This window comes from Neovison vison, chromosome 8 (genome assembly GCF_020171115.1).
Source record: "Neovison vison isolate M4711 chromosome 8, ASM_NN_V1, whole genome shotgun sequence".
Lineage (NCBI taxonomy): Eukaryota > Metazoa > Chordata > Mammalia > Carnivora > Mustelidae > Neogale > Neogale vison.
The window spans coordinates 115,234,187-115,251,733 of record NC_058098.1 but is presented as its reverse complement, the minus strand read 5'-3'; the positions used below and the strand labels follow the sequence as shown (position 1 = coordinate 115,251,733).

Genomic DNA, 17,547 nt, shown 5'->3' with positions numbered 1-17,547 from the left:
TACCTGCCTGCTGGCGATGTCAGGATGTTAAATGACATCAAATAGCTATAAGTAGTTTGCAATTCATGGAAATCTTACAGTCCACAAATATAACCATGTATCCTATTAAAATATAGTAGGTACTATATTGGTGTGTCCTAGTTGTTCTAAGAAAGTTGCATTCATGGTATTACTTGAAGGTTCATCTGGGACAGGATGGGGTAGGAAAAGCCACACTTAGATGTAAGGTAGCTAGGGGTTTGGGACTCTGCTACTAACTACAAGCATGACCTTGAGCAAGCAACTTCATTTTGAGGGGCCCGAGTTTTCTTTTCTGTAAGAAGGAAGAATTCAAATAATTTTCGAAGATACACTGGTGGTTCCAAGCCTCTAAGAGCCTCTACTGAATTCTTACTCTTCACAACATGTAAAATGTGTTTTGCTCTTTATGTGTGTTGTACTTGAAATTCAGTACAAAGACAAAGGATATTAAGACACTAAGATAACGAGCCCCTTTATGCTTTGAATGAGTGTTTTAGGTCAGACAGCTGTGTATCTTGGCTTATATCCTGCTGTTTATTGTTAGTTGCCTAACAGCAACTAGACCTTTGTAAGAAACCTCAATTTCCGTGGGGCTATACTTTCTCCAAACGGCCCACGTGACTCAGATGGAGCTGCCTCCATTCCCAAGTCCAAGGATGGGTTCTGATTACCATCATCCCAATTCTATCCCCTCTGGTTTGTGATTGGTTCAGGAGCATAGACCTAAGCCAATCAGTACATTATATTTCTCTAGCCACTGTGATTGGCCCAGTGATGAGCATGGAACTTGAGGTGGGCCAAGCTGCCTAAAAAGAAGGTCTTCCATTCCACTGGGCAGGGCTGAAGAGAGTTTTCCCTATCTCCAACTTTCGTGAACAAGAGCACATCATTTATGGAACACCTGGGTGGCTCAGTCGGCTAAGCTTCTGCCTTCAGCTCAGGTCATGATCCCAGGGTCTTGGGATGGAGCCCCACATTGGGCTCCTTGCTCAGTGGGGAGCCCGTTTCTCCCTCTGCCTGTCACTCTCCCAGCTTGTGTGCTCTCTTTCTCTCCCTGACAAATAGACTAAAAAATCTTAAAAACAAACAAATAAACAAACAAAAAAAAACCCAAAACAAGAGAGCATCATTTTCCTGCTGCTACAGATGGTCTAATCATGAAGGAAGGCAGTCTAATGAAATGAATAAACCTGATCCTCCAAGGAAGACAGAGCTACTGAGCCAAGAGCTCTGATCAGACCATGCTTGGATCTAGCCCTGCCTCTGGACTTCCAGGTATGTGAGCCGACCCATTCCCTTACTGTTCCAGCAATTCCCAGATTTTTTTTTTAAACTTATAACTGAAAAGTGTCCTTACTGATAGAGCGAACTCCACACTTAAAAGGAAATCTTTTCGTAAGGATGCAATGTCCTTTTTCACTCAATAGAGGCCTGGAAACCAATGTGGCAGAAAAAGCTCAGTTTGGGAAACGATCACTGTTTTTTTCAAAAATATGTTTTTTCCCTGAAAACTCATCTATCACTCTGAGGGATTTCTGGACAAGGTCTACACCTGCCTCTTCCTTTGTCTCTTTCACCTTGCCAAACACAGGGCCTTGAAGAGAGCAGGTGTTCAACAACTTCATTTGAGGAGGGTAGGAATGACTTGTCTTATTCATCTTGTATCCCCTGTGTGTGTCACGGGGCCTGTCACACAGTAGGCATGAAATGCACACTCGTACTCACAACTGCAGTACGTTTATGGTATTCAAGGCCTTCCTACTGGGACACTTGCCACCACTTCCAATCTGTTTTTCCAGGCAGTGTGGCTACTCCTTTCCTATTTAATTCTCCATGTGTAACCAATCATCACCTAAGAGGAAAACTTCCCCCTCTGAGTGACATTTCTTAGGAGCATCCTATCCCTAAACAACTTACAGATGAGTTTTTTTACTTAAGATTAGGATCTAATCCACTGTACCTTTGTAACTTCTGAAGAAAGATGAGAATGGGTCTCCTTGAGGCGTGAAATGGAACTGTGACTAAGGCCTCCCACCACCGCCATCAGAGTGTTAAAATTTTTAAGCTGGAGGAGCTTCTGCAATAAAAAATTAAAAAAAAAAAGTTAACATTAATACTTTGTAACAATTTTTCAATTATTCTGGTCTATCTGAATTACAGGTGAATGTGTGCACCATTTCAATAACAAGCATCAAAGAAAAATATCATCAGTTTAAAATCAAGTACAAATGCAATTCACCAGAAAAATATGCCAATAATTTTACCAAAAAATAGTTATAGTAAGTTCTTCGAAGTTCTAAGTATGGCCAATTAAAAGCAATCTTCTCACATGGTAGCAGTATGAGTTGGTCACCAGATATTAAGAATACTTTAATTGTCCTTTATATTGCAAACCCCAAATTTCTTCAACAGCTTTTCTCTAGAGTGAACGAACGTTCCTTTAAGAACCCTGTCCAAGGGGCACTGGGGTGGCTCAGTTGGTTAAGTGTCTGCCTTCAGCTCAGGTCGTGATCCCAGGATCCTGGCCTTAATTGGGAATCCTTGCTCAGCAGGGAGCCTTCTCCCTCTGTCTGCAGCTCCCCCCTCTTGTGTTCCCCCCAACCTCTCTCTGACAAATAAATAAATAAAAGCCTAACCCCCCCCCCTCAAAAAACCCAAAACCATCTAACTCCAAGATATACATACCTTGGCAACGTTGATAAACTTTGTAATGACTTCTGCCCTTTGCTGGGGGGTTGGTTTGCTAAGAACCATCAACTGGACCCACTTAGAGATTCCATTAAATAAAGCAATAGATCTCTCCAAGGTTGGGTTATTCTCCAGGCAGCCATGGATGACATAGCTTTGGTAATCAGTGAACTAGTAAAGGAAGATTCAGAGACTCTGAATTAAAAGGGAGCCTTTGCAAAATCAGAAATTAGAACGTTGGATGGAAGATGTGGGATATTGTTTCATAACAACAGAATGATTTCTTTCATTTCACATTTATAATGGCATCTTACATATTTGAATATACATGTACCCTTCACATATTATTTTGCTGTTTCACTCCCCCATACACAGATGCATACTTATACATCACAGCGTCAGGGGTGGGGTGGGGAGGGACAAGATTCCAAATCACATTCCAGTGAGTCCCAAATTTGCCAGATCGTGAGATTCACCTGGGGCATTTGTGTTATAACCTCTTGGTTTCTGGGAACCCTCGAGACCTAAAGGATCAATCTCCCAAGGAAAAACCCAAGAACCTCCATTTTTCAGTCACGGGTGCTGGTGATTCCAGTGGTCAGGCAAGGTTGAGATACAATGGCATGCATTAAAGAAAAGGAAATGGGGGCGCCTGTGTGGCTCCGTACATGATCCCGGGGTCCTGGGATTGAGCCCTGCTTTGGGCTCCCTGCTCAGTGGAAGGCCTGCTTCTCCCTCTCCCACTCCCCCTGCTTGTGTTCCCTCTCTTACTGTCTCTCTCTCTCTCGCTCCCTGTCAAATAAATAAATAAATAAATAATCTTTAAAAATAAAGGAAATAAAAATAAAGGAAATTTATATATATATATATGTAAAATGATTTCAAGTCAGAATAATTCTGTAAGGTTTTTTCAAGAAAAAAAAATAAAAACAGCAGTTGAAGTAAGGTAGCTCCTTAGCAAAACGGACACCTTTTCAGGAGGTCATCATGGATGTCATCAAATACATATGAGCCTTCCATCATATAAACAGTGCAGTGGGTTACCTCTCGTGGCCTGCTGGTGGAGAACCATGAAGGTCCTCCCCAAGTAGGATTATTTATTGAAAAGAAGCTGTGTTTCAGAAATCCATACTTCTAACTTCATGTTCTTCTTTGTAACTAATAATGTAATTAACTCCCTGGCATCTTGGAAAAGTAGGAAGAAGAATGGCTGCTCCAGAGCTTGGTGAGACAAAGGCTGATTATGAGCCACTGCAGAAATATTATCATGACAAGTGGATAGAGAGGAGGTGGCTAGGAACAGGCAAGAGACCATACTCAGGAGGAAGAGATTAAGAGGTGGAGAAGGAACACTATCAAGACAGAGTAGGAAAGAAAGGTTTAATTCAGGACCTCCATTCTTGGGAGAGAAACAACCTAATGGAAGATTCTTATCAAAGCCTACAGCTCTTATTTTCAACCGACACCCATAATTAGGCATTTACAGAAATCCCAACCTAAATAAAGATTTCTTCCCTCAAATGAAGGGCCTAGCAAAACACGTTCACTTGGGAGAAGTCGGTGGAGCTCCATAAACTTTGAATGGTTAAATCTCCACGGAGTATTCAGAAAAATCATGCTTTAATCCTATGAAAGGAGACATTGAAAATAGCGACAGATATATAGCTCCTAAGCCATAAACTAAAGACAGGATAATATTTATCTTTGGTTAAAAGGGATTGTTCCTGTGAATTCAGGGCACTTTTCCAGTGGAGCACAATGACGGGGCTGCCAATACTTCAGAGTATGAAAACGCAGCTCTTGGGAAAGTTGGCATGGTGGTTGTTATCCTTGGAAGAATAAATGTCAGTTTCTTACTGAGATCCTTCTAAAAGATTTATGCTCCAGAAAAGTGAGGTGCTCAGCCAATTCAATGGGCTCCAGATGGTCAAAGAGCAGACAGGCTTTTCCCTTCTTGGATACTTTTTTCCTCTGTGTGACTCTTCTCATCCAGTCATAGGAAGGACTATAAAAAAAACAGTGAGTCTGGTCAATGTGCTGAAAGGCCATTTCATTCGATGGAAGTTATTAACCTACTGACTCTGTAACTCTTGGCCTGCTTCCAGGAGCGAAATACACGCCCTGTCCTTCATATTTGAAGAGAAAACCACTGACCCATTGCCAATAGAACAGAAACTTTGAGTTGTTTTTCCAGACAGGGTGGGTTTGCACTGATCCATCAAGAAATTCTTACTTGCTCTTTCTTAGGACCAGTGAGGTTGGGCTCACAGGGGAGAGGTTTGGGTTAGGTATATAAATTTGTCAGATTATCAATACATAGGATGGTGATTTAAGGCACATGAAAGTCACTAGAAGTTGGTTCTCACACTTCAGCAACATAGGATGATCTGAAAGCCTCGTGATAAAGACAGAATCACTGCTGGAGATTCTGATTAACTAGGAATGAACCTGAATAATCTCTATTTTTAACAACATCCCTGATGATTCCTGGATCATGCCACCTGGATCAAGATTCTTGAAGAAGTATTCTAGGAAAATGGACTAGAGTATGAATGCCCACAATACAAGAGCTTATCTTTGCAAGACGGATAACCATACTTAGAGTCATTAAATAGTTTTCTCTGTGGCAAGTTAATAGAAGATATAAAATGTCAGTCTCATTAGCACTGAGTTCCTAATAACTGAGTTAACCAGCAGGGCCATCACCACTCCCTCCCCCAACAGTGGGCTCATCATGTTGGAAAGAAGTGTGAGCCACTCTTACATGCTGGATATGTCGATGAGGCTGATGTGCTTTTCATACCCTAGTTGACTAGCTACTTCCCGAAACTCTTCAGTCATACGGATCAAACCAAGGTCCAAGTTAAACTCTGCAGGAAACTTGAGAATCCAGTACCTGAAAGGCATTAAGTAGTTTTGATGAAGAGAAGATTTCAAGCTAGATCTTTATGGATAATGTTGTATCATTTTCCAGATTACAATTAACAATGAACCCAGGACCGTAACCCAAATTAGCAATCTCCTATTCCCCACCGATGACACAGAGTCTCACTCTTCCCTCCTTCAATTAAGGACCCAAGCCTACCACTCCCACTCTGAGCCTCTCTTTCTGACCCTAAGTCCTGAACATCTGGACTTGCACCTAAGTGCTGAGACACAGCTGAAATCGAATGCTTCTCCCAACTCACGGCAACTAGATGGGAAAGCATATGGGGGGAAAATAGGAAAAAAAATGAATTTACTCTTTCCAAGAGTTAGTTTTATTCCCTAATCACATGTGCTACTGCTTAATCTCTAAAAGAAAGATAAATTCTACTCCCAGGAACAGAGGAAGGCCAATTTAAACAAAATCAGTAAAAGGGGGTTGGGGGTGTGAATCTGAGTCAATTCTATTGCCAAAGTAGGTCTACTGTCTGGGGGGAAAGAAATGGTCAACAATTCCAGAACCATCCACTGCAAGACAGTTACATGTATATTTACCTCATGAAGTAGCAGATCTTTAACCGAAATTCATCACAGGTTTCTCCACTGGCATCTCGATACGTGCACTAGTTAAAGAAAAAATCCCTGCACCTTGTTTCCTTTGCCCACACCTGCAGCTATCCGAACAATTTAGATGAATTCCTAATACAAAGGCCATAGTGGGGACATCTGGGTTATGTGGGCATTCAGATGGGGAGAGAATGGGCTCTGATGATGTCAGCAATGAATAATCGTCACCTACACACTACTCCTCAATATTGAGACCTGGGGATTAGGATCTTGCTCACTTTCAGGAACCTCTGTTCAAGGCGAATGTCTTCTTACCCTCTCAGACATCCCCTCTGGCCCTGAGGTTGTTGGGAGGATGGAGGGGAGAAGTAGGAAGTGAAGGAAGCTTGCAAGGAGCAGAAGGATGACCACATGGCCCTAATAATCAGACCTTCTGCCTTTCAGGCTTCTCCTACCCCATAAGGCTTCCCAGTCATCTGCAAGGTCCCCTAGGCTTGAAGCAGGCTGAGACTGTGGGAACCAATATTAGTGGTTGCATAATCAACATTAGATCTCCGAGAATAAAATCACCTTTTAAATCCAAGAGTGTTTTGTCATTTTGAGTCATTTGGCTTTCAGTCACCTTTTAGGACTGTTGTATGTTCAAAGGTGGTAGACTATTAAAGCCCTTATTATAGAACGGAGTCTCTAACTAGGGTTTTTTTCCCCCTGTTTGTTTTTGCTATTATATCGAAGGAAATCTGAAATTATGATCAACGAACAGATTCCAATAAACTGCTAGAATATTCTTTGTGTTTTGTAATCAAGGGAAGATGTGAAAACTCAGGTGCTGTTTGTGCCTGAGCCAGATCCCATTATTTTGGCTGGCATTTCCATATGTCTAAACTGTATCCTCTATGTCCATCATTTTATCATCCCAAAAGGAATAAATTAGGTCTGGAATCAGTGTTGACTATTCTTTCATTGTACTAACAGCAGAAATGTTCAAGTCAAGTTAGAAACAGTCAGCCTACAGCTTCTGTTTCATTTTATATCTAGTGATTATTTTTCAGTAGAGCCAAAACATCCAGATGGATAGGCAACTGTTTGGTCCATCATCCAGATGTCTTGTCTAGACATCTATATATATCCATAAAACAGCTGGAACACTGACTAAAGACTATTTATTCATCTTAATTTACCGGCTTTTGTTAGACATTCTATCTAAATACAGAACTTGATTTATGATTGTAAAAATCACACAGTAGTTGAAAAGATATATGCAGAGAAGTTTTTCTGCCAATTCAGTGGAAGATAAATACCATCGGTGCATCAGTAGAACTATTCTTGGCAAATAACTATTATTCAGCTCTCCATTGTCATCTGTTAAAAAATAAAATAAAATGAGGGGTGTGGAGACAACAGTGCACTCTTCTCTTTTTCTAATACCAGTAGAGAAACATCAGTGTCAAAAATTTCTTAGACCCAATTATTGTTTTCCTCCTCCTTCCACTGGCTCTTCCTTGCAAGTCAAGTGGATGGACGGGGGGGTTCACCCTCCCTCTGGTGTTGGATTACCAGATTCAGCAAACCGAAGTACAAGACACTTAGTTAATCAGAATTAAGGTAAACCACAGATAATTCTTTAGTACAGGTATGTCCCATGCATTATTTAGGACATGCTTACACTAAAAATATACTTTATCTGAAATTCAAATTTAACTGATCTCCTGTATTTTATCTGGCTACCCTACTCTGGTCTAACTCTTCCTGTAACAATCAATTTAAAAAACAATTAAAAAACCATTCACTTTATGACTCTGTTTGTGCAAAGAATAATCTGAAATGCTGAGGTGGATATGTAAACAACATTAGAAAGCATACAGCTATAAAGTCTGTAAACTACTAGGAGATATAAGACATACATGCAAAGGTAGAACACAGCAGATTATGCTACTTGTCTGAGTCGAAAGACCGAGAAATGATCACAGTACCATGGGAAAGTCACAAAGAGCTGTGGGAGAAGCAATCAGCATTCCTGACAGTGGAGATTAGGAATGGTATAATGAACATCTGACCGGCTTCTGAGATGAGCCCTGAAGTAGAATTTCAGTGAAGGCACAGAGATAGAAAGATGCAGGGAATATTCCAGAAACATTAAAGTGGACAGGATGCCTGGCATATTAACTATGGGCATTAAAGGGAAGGAAATGCACATGGCAGTGTTACTGGGGAGACAGACTGGAGTCCATCAAAAAGGACTTAAATGCCAAAGATGGAGACTGAATTCTGTTCCACAGCATTCCGATTAGGGAGAAGTGAGAGTATCAAGGTACATCAAAGGGAGAAAGGGCTCATACCAAACATCTCAATGCAAGTTCTCAACAGTTCATCTAAGGTCGCTGCTTTTCCAAGTCCACTTGACCCCATGGTTATTTAGCCGCTGTCAAAAAACTAGATACATTTTGAGCATCAAATAGACCATCTCCATAATCACGTGACTTGGTAATGTTTGTGCCACTACTGGTGTCTGTTCTCAGTCATACTTCAAGACTCTAAAGAAACAGGAAACAGAAGTTATCAGGCTAGAGTTCAGACCTCATTAAGGCATCACTTTCCCACATAAAAAGATAAGGGCTTCCATGACTGTATCGTTCTAGAAGAAAAGTCTCCTAGTGAGAAAGTCCATCAACCACCATGACGGTCAAATGCCTGCTAAAGTGTTCCTTCGCATGGAGGGCGCCCCAGAACGACCAGAATGTTCTGTGAGGTACCATTCCATTCTGCAGCTGACATTTTCTGGATACAGTATCTTACACTTTCTTCATATTCTTAAGTGATAAGAAAGCCATTCAAGAACATTATAAACGTTACCCGGCTTAATATTATTACAAGTATATAGGAGGTAAATTTTAAAGTGCAAATATATTAAAAAAATAAAAATAAAGTGCAAATATATTGATATGCATCATCTGCTGTGATCATATAAACATTCAACAACTGATTTAAAAAATCTTATTTGCCTGATTTCTCTAATAGTAACACTAATAATAGTAGTGAAAGTATTAGCAAAAAACAACTGAACACACATTCTGTACCAGGTGCCATACCAAATGCATTATGTGTATTATCTAACTTGACCTTCATAATAATAACATTATGGCCAACACAATGATACTTCATAACAAAGCTAACTAACGAAAGTAATCATTATTCCCAGTTTACAGATGAGGTCATGGGATTTGCAGAGATTCAGCAACTGGTCTAAACCTACACAATTAGTAAGGCCTATAATCAGGACTCCATTGTAAAATAAAGTTTTTACTTTCCTTTCCCTCCTTTCACTGCTCTCTCAAGTAAGGATATCATAAGCTGTCATAATTTTGCCCCCTAGTCAGAAAGAGGACATAGCTGAATGAGCGGTCACCTAGGTAGAAGGAAAATGTGGGTATGACAGAGGTCCTATTTTACAGCACTGTCATGGGAAAAATGAGGATTAGAAACAACCTCTTAGAGTTCCTCATACTGGAAGTATTGCTGTTGGAAACACCACCATTTGATTTTACAGAGTCCCGGTGACAGCTCTATACAGGGCCTAGGGAAGACAGAGGTTATCATGATGTAACAAAGTTATCAATGTTGGGTAGTTTAATAGGTAAATGTGGCCTCTGGGCATTAATCTCACAAACTGTTTGAAGTCAATGTCTATTTTACTTTCAAAATTTATTTATTCAACTAGTAATCATTGAGTACCTGACAAATACCAGGCACTGGGCTAAGCCCTGAGGCTGGCAAGATGAATAAGTCATTGTCCCAACCCCGCCTTCAGTAGGCTCCAAGTCCACTTCAGGAAGCAAACACATGTACGTATAGGGAAAAAAGCTAACATTCACCTGTATGGTTTTGTTAGTTCAATCAGACCACCAAACAGTGATAATTTGAGTGGATCTGCACACTAGGCATACAACTCCAAGGAAAAATTTTTACCATGTATTATTTCTGTGTAAAAACCATATTCTTGTGCTGAAGGTGCCATGCTCCAAGCATAAAAAGTCAGATTATTTCACATGTGCGGTAAAAATAACAGAAACACTGGATCAGGGCTCTCCCACTTCTGCTGCTCAAATGATTTGTGAAAGGGAAATATTAAAGATGTCTGGGACCAACTCCTTTTACATCTCTTCACCAGGTTACCTTATCAGTGAGACCTTTCCTGACCACCCCATTTAAAACAAGACCTCTCTCCCCACACTCACCTCCTACTAGCATGCCCTACCTCACCTCCTGGATTTATTTTTCTTCATAGCAGTTATCCCCATATGACACACTATATATTTCACTAGTCTATTTGTTTTGAAATCTCTCTAGCGCTATAAACATAAACTCTATGAATGCAGGGATTTTTTTGTGTTTTGTTCTCTGGTGGACTCCCCAACACCAAAGATTTTGTCCCTCACAGAGAAGATACTGAGAAAAGCAATTGATGAATTAATGAAGAAGTGGATGGATGGATGGAGAAATGAAGAAAATAAGGAAGTGTAAAAAGTTTGCCTTTGTAAGTATATATTTGTATGCACGCATGCTATAAATTTTTTAGTTTGTTTTAGTAAACAGCCTAGGGCAGGAGTTCCTGCCAGCTTTCTAGACTTAATAGGATCTCTCTGTATTCATAATAAAAACTTGATATCTCTTCCAGAACATTTGGGAGCAACACTTCTCTTATTTCCCTAATATAAATTCTCTCAATCCCATTAAAAGTCAAGATTGGACAACTGGCAGGTTTGATTCTCCTTCATGTCTGTATAGACAATTTTTATCTTATTAACTCTTGTTACTGGATAGTAATTATATTACTTAGAACCAAAGAGCTTAGATCAACTAAACTAGATTCTCAGGTCAAAACCAAAATTATTCAGCTGATCTACTTGAGGAAGTTATTACCTTTCCATAAGGCGTTCAGTCAGGAGATGTGTCTGTGCCTCTACTTAGCATTCTGTCACCTGTACATGTAGTTGAGGTCTCATTCCATATGTGTGGCTATTATTGTGTCTACAACTGATTTTTTCAACAGTAAAGCTTCTTTATTACAAAAGCAAATATATTATTCATTTAAAATAGGACAGAAAGGAAAAAGGAAGGAAAAATATGTTAGCCATCATCTCATCATCATAATTGTTAGTATCATAGCACCTTTCTTTTGGTTTTTCTAGGCATATTTATCTTGTCAAGCTTCTTACATCATCTACAATGGTTTACAGAAATACTTACCCACTGGCTTTACACTGAAAGATCTCCAGGTCTGAAAAAATTGTAAGGGCAGTTATCATCCTTGGAAAAGGGGCTGGGGATGCAGTCAGCAGAACCGGTTTATCCAACTTGAATTATAAGTACTTTGGAGAATCTGATAAAAGAACATAAAGAAATCCCCAGGCAGAGTTAAATAATAGAAGCCCAAAAGAATCCATATGGTGTTAAAGGACTTCCAAAACCCTTGAGTTATAGGTGGTATCGAGATTTTGTCTAAATTTCATCTATAAAGTCAATTTAAAAAGAAAAATATTCAAAATAGTTATTTGATGACATGTGATTTTTATTTTTATTTTTATTTTTATTTTTTAAGATTTTATTTATTTATTTGACAGAGAGAAATCACAAGTAGATGGAGAGGCAGGCAGAGAGAGAGAGAGAGAGGGAAGCAGGCTCCCTGCTGAGCAGAGAGCCCCATGCGGGACTCGATCCCAGGACCCTGAGATCATGACCTGAGCCGAAGGCAGCGGCTTAACCCACTGAGCCACCCAGGCGCCCCAGTGACATGTGATTTTTAAAATCAAGTAGTTTTCCTTTAATTCTGCCTATTACAATTCTGCAAGTGTGGCAAAATTGAAATTTATACACATAGTGTAAGATACTATTTTGGTCCAAATATACTTCTATTATTGGAGTACTCCTTAAGAATTTCCAAACACTGACCTTGGAGTGTTAGTAAATCTCCAGAATAGTTTGTTGTGGTGATCATCAAACTCTAACTCTAAATCACTCCTGACTGTCTCAACGTGAATGTCAATGTTATTTTAGTCCAGGTTGTTTAGTCTCCCGATGGTTTGGGACTTGCTTTAGTGTTGATAGGTACTCTCTGGCTGCAAGGAAAATTATTGCTCCCCAGCATCCACATTTTCTCGCAAGTTTGAAAAGGACACCATAAGCCAAAATTTCCCCAGGGCTTCAATTACTTCTAAGAGAGAAGTTCTCACTTCAAAAGGGCAATAGATTTCTGTTGGGTGTGATTTCCAAAGGCTATGATGTATTCGTGCAGCGAAAAGGCTTTCACTAACATGAACGCCTCTATCTTCAAATAAATCCTCGTGAGGTTGTCTAGGACAATAAGAACTAAGCTCCCAAGTTTAGAAATAGTAAAAAGAGCCAACTCTATGCAGCTGTCCATTAAGAGACATAAATTAGCACCCCAGCCTCTTGACTCAGAATCTTGGATTGGATTTCAACATTAGATAAGCAAATGGGGAAAGTTTTACTTACCTCTGAGTAAAATGTCATTAATCCTGCTTTCTTTGCTAGATTGTTGAAGGAGTTATAGAGGTAATGTAAAATCTATCCACTGGATGTCTTCTAAAACACTGGGTGCTCAGGAAAGCTATCTCTCTTTGCCCACTCTACCTCTTCCCTTCCAGTATTTAAGGGTTTCTAAGTTGAGGACTTAGGTGAAGTAGAAGACATATGTTTGAAGTGACAGGAAGAGAGATGTTAAGTTAGAGAAGGAAAAAGGAGAAAAAGTATTGTGACACTAGAGCTTCTAGGAGTAGGGCAGGTGGCCTCATCAGCAATGGAATCTCATTCTTGAAAGTTCTCAAGCCAAAGTAAAGTAATGACTATCAGAGATGTTGTAGGCTTAATTCCCAGATGGTGTCTAGGAAGCATGCCAGAATGACAGCAAAGGTTGCTCCTGGCTCCAGGACTGTAGGATTTATAAGGTGAAATATTATATCTGTTGAGTATTCAATAAACAGTTTTGAAATGATGTTGGCCCTATTAGAACTTCCAAAGGTAGTCTTGTCTATAGTTTTATCTCTATTGCAATAAAAAACTAACAAAAACCCGTAAAGACTCTTTCCTCCTAATGGCAGATATTGTCTTTATGTATTAATAACCACGAACATGTCTTTGCTTTTTTTTAACCCTCATATGGAGATAAGGGGGGGGGTGTCTCTAAATGCCTAAGTCCTTAGTGAAAATGATTGCTTGATTACAAACCTTAAGCCTTAAGGATTAACATAGCATTTGTTGTTCTGGCCATGTTCAAGCTTAATCTCCCTTTCTCACCACAGACATGAGATCTGAAAAGTGCTGTGATTATATTCTCTGAAACTCCATGGGAGAATCAAGATTATTAAGTTCAGTAAGAGAAATGATAGCCAAACGCTGAAAAAAAATCAGGTTATTTGACAAATACTGAGGATCTATTAGAGACCAGATACTAAGCAAGATACCAGAGTAGCTGGTAAAAGAGATTGGGAGCAAACAGAGAGAAGGATAAATTGGTGAGCAAGAAAGACATAATTCTTTTTTTTTTAACATCTTAATTTTATTTTTTTCATGTTCCAAGATTCATTGTTTATCCACCACACCCACACCCACTGCTCCATGCAATATGTGCCCTCCTTAATATCCTCCACCAGGCTCACCCATCCCCTCTCTTGCCCACTCATAACCCTCAGTTTGTTTCCCAGAATCATAACCCTCAGTTTGTTTCCCAGAATCCAGTCTCTCATCTTTCGTCTCCCCCTCTGATTTCCCTCAATTCATATTTCCTTTCCTTCTGCTAATGTCCCCCATGTTAGTCCTTATGCTCCACAAGTAAATGAAACCATATGAAAATTGACTTGCTCTGCTTAACTTATTTCACTCAGCATAATCTCCTCCAGTTCTGTCCATGTTGATGCAAAAGTTGGGTATTCATCCTTCCTGATGGCTGTGTAATATTCCACTGTATATATCGACCACATCTTCTTTATCCATTTGTCTGTTGAAGGGCATCTCAGCTCTTTCCACAGTTTGGCAATTGTGGACATTGCTGCTATGAACATTGGGGTACATATGGCCCTTCTTTTCACTACATCTGTATCTTTGGTGTAAATGCCCAGTAGCACAATTGCAGGGTCATGTGACCCTGCAAGAAAGACATAATTCTGATACTCTAGCAAAGAATTAAACAAGTTATTGCACTAAAGTATCCCAGGAAGGGGAGGAGCACTACTTTAGTCCACGAGCCAAAGGAGTTTTAGCTAGGCAAAGAGTAGATAGGAAGATGGCAATAACGAAAAGCTGAAAGACCTAGAGTGATTGAAGTACTGAATGTGGTGAGACATGAGACTAAGAAGTTCATAGGAGTAGCTCATGAACAGTACTGTAAGCTATATGAAGAAGTATGAACTCTATCTGAAAGGCAATAGGAAACCGTGATTTCAAAGATGAGTAAGAGTGTGGCATGATCCTATCTAGACTTTTTAAAGATTCCTCCAGCTGCAGTATGGAAAAGAGATGAGTAGAGATGTACACAGATGATCGTGAAGCCCGTTAGTAGTTAGTTATGACCATCTAGGCAAGAGATGATTGTTATCTAAACCAGTATGTGGCAATAGAGATGAAGAAGACTGGTTGGTTACAGGATATAATTTGAAGACAGATCCAACAAGATTAGCTGATTGAATGGCTTTGGGGACTGAGCAGAAAGGAGGAATCAGGGATAATGTGATAATGTCCAGGTCTCTAGCACACCATTTGGTTGGGTTATGAAGCCATTCCCCTGAGACTGAGAAAACGAGGGAAAGGGAAAGGAGAAGGAAGTTCATTTTGGACAAATGATGAGTGCACTTGTTTTTTTTTGTTTTTGTTTTTGTTTTATTTGTCAGAGAGAGAGGGAGAGCGAGCGAGCACAGGCAGACAGAGAGGCAGGCAGAGGCAGAGGGAGAAGCAGGCTCCCTGCCGAGCAAGGAGCCCGATGTGGGACTCGATCCCAGGACGCTGGGATCATGACCTGAGCCGAAGGCAGCTGCCCAACCAACTGAGCCACCCAGGCATCCTTGATGAGTGCATTTTTAAATGTGTTGAGTTAGAGATGTCTGAGACATCCAAAGGGAAATGTTGACTTAGCTTCTGGATACGTATTACAGATTTCTGAACTGACACCTGAGCATATTTAAGTGCTAACAATCAGTGGAAAGGAAAATTTAAGAACAGGAGAAAAAGAATTTAATCTATATAATAAGGTCCCCAAGAGGACAGAGGTGATGTATCCTTTTATAGGTGGAGGGATTTACCTTGGATAAGGTAGCAGGTCACCTTTTTAAATTTAATATGAGGAAAGAGGTGGGAAATGGGTAGAGGTATAGGTAGGTCTGTCCATTTGATAGTAGGGAGTTGAGGAAGTTTCTGTCTAATGACTCATTTGCTCTAAAAAGAAAGAGACAAGGTCATCTGCTGGAAGATCTGAGGTTTATCAAGAGGGAAAAAAAATATGCAGGAGATGTTATAAAGCACAGAAGAAACCAGAATTACTGGGCTATCTCCCATTATTTCCATTGAAAAGGCTGATGTTTCTCTTCTGGAGTTTGTTTTGAAAGAAATTTAGTGTTCCCTGTTCCCTGGGTGACATCACTCACTTATGCCATGTTTCTGAAATCATTTAACTTTTCTGGAACAACTTATACAGCAAGTTCCTTCTTTATGAAGCAGGCAATTCTGAGTTAATGCCATTATGGTCTAGTCACATGTGGTTTCCATAACTCAGAGCTAAAGCATGGCTGGCATTTGCTAGGTAGTTTCATCACAAGGACACGAGCCCCTTCCATTTCATCTAGCTTTGCTTCAAATGGTGAAGAAGAAGACAGACACTATTGGAGAAGTCATTTGTCTCCCACCCTTTGTCTTGATCCAGGATACTGCATTCCACAGCTACAGCCTCAGCCACCATCCCCCTGTCTTGCACTTTCCCTGCGGGGACTTCTGTCTCTCTCTGCCCCACCCCCCACACATACTCACCAATGCCTTAATTATCCATTACCTCTAAAAAAAGGTCATAAATAAAAAGATACATTACTGTTTCTTCTCAGTTCATTCTTCATACCTGGCATTCTTTGCTTATTTCTGTATTGGTGGTTGGTTTTTTTTTTTTTAGATTTTATTTATTTATTTGACACAGAGAGAGAGATCACAAGTAGACAGAGCAACAGGCAGAGGAAGAGAGGGAAGCAGGCTCCCCACTGAGCAGAAAGCCCTACACGGGGCTTGATCCTAAGACCCCGAGATCATGATGCAGAGGCCCAACCCACTGAGCCACCCAGGTGCCCTGTATTGGTGATGTTTTAACTTTGATTTTCCTTCTCATTTCTTTCCACATTGCCTCTTAGTTCTTTGAATTGCTCTTTCTACCTTATTTCCTCCATTCAGTAACTCTTGTCATGGCCTCATTGTCATTATTGTCAATGTTGATTCTATCACAGACCAACTAGGATAGTACATACTGAGGAAATGAGTTTATTTATTTGCTTATAGCAAAGTTATAACATTTTAAGTGAGCCATCATGATGACCCAGTATCCAGAGTCCAGTATCCCATATTTATAGAGAGTAGAGCAAAATCCCCAAAGGTTATTTAACAATGACATACGGAGTAGCTGTGGAAAATATTTTCTCAACTCTAGAGTAATTTTTTTTATTCTTGCCTTGGATAGGTTTACTTAATGTGATAATGAGTTTTTCCTGGGTTTTAAGCTTTCACTGTTGTTGTTTTTCTCCTACAAAGAGCTTTTCCTAAATCAGTAGGCCATTAATAATCAACATTGTTGTGGATTTTGTGTGTGTGTATTTTAGAAAACAAAGTAATAATATCTTCTTCAAATACTACTTGTTCGTGGCATGTGATGTGATATACATAATGTTGGGGAAAATTAGCTATATGATGTTTAAATCTTATAACACCCCCAAAGCAAAATATTATTCTCCCCATTTCATAGATGAGGAGATTAAGGCCTATGGAGGTTAAGTTACTTGTCCCATCATGTGACTAGCTTAGTGACAAAGCCAGCTCTGACTTGGAAAATTTATATTTTTCCTACTACCAATAGAAATTGTTAAGGCTTGCCTATTAGATCAATTTCTGAGCATTGTCTAGAACAAATGTGTACTATGCCTCTGCTTCATTTCTAAGCATTCTATCACTGGCTCTATTGTCTGCAGATGAATAACCATTATTATTAGAGCAAGCTTGGCATTTCAGGGACTCACTGGTACCAAATACTGAACGGAAGTCAATAACTAGCTCAGAGCTCATTCCACAAGGCCCTGTTGTAGTTTG

General features: G+C 39.9%; 1 protein-coding gene across 5 annotated transcripts in view; it reads right to left on the bottom strand.

The window, feature by feature from the left end:
• The window catches only part of RASGRP3 (RAS guanyl releasing protein 3), a 106,845-nt gene that overhangs the window by 31,185 nt on the left and 58,113 nt on the right, over nt 1-17,547 (bottom strand). For 4 of the 5 annotated variants that reach the window (XM_044261758.1, XM_044261762.1, XM_044261761.1 and 1 more), the window contains exons 2-9: nt 11,449-11,581; nt 8,541-8,735; nt 7,461-7,563; nt 6,190-6,252; nt 5,474-5,605; nt 4,567-4,714; nt 2,707-2,880; nt 1,982-2,098 (exon numbers count right to left, since the gene is read on the bottom strand). In XM_044261758.1, coding sequence (XP_044117693.1) covers nt 1,982-2,098; nt 2,707-2,880; nt 4,567-4,714; nt 5,474-5,605; nt 6,190-6,252; nt 7,461-7,563; nt 8,541-8,610 — 807 coding nt within the window. In that variant the 5' untranslated portion in view covers nt 8,611-8,735; nt 11,449-11,581. Of the gene's footprint in view, nt 1-1,981; nt 2,099-2,706; nt 2,881-4,566; nt 4,715-5,473; nt 5,606-6,189; nt 6,253-7,460; nt 7,564-8,540; nt 8,736-11,121; nt 11,260-11,448; nt 11,582-17,547 lie in introns of all 5 variants that reach the window. The other variant, XM_044261759.1, reaches the window with a different exon arrangement.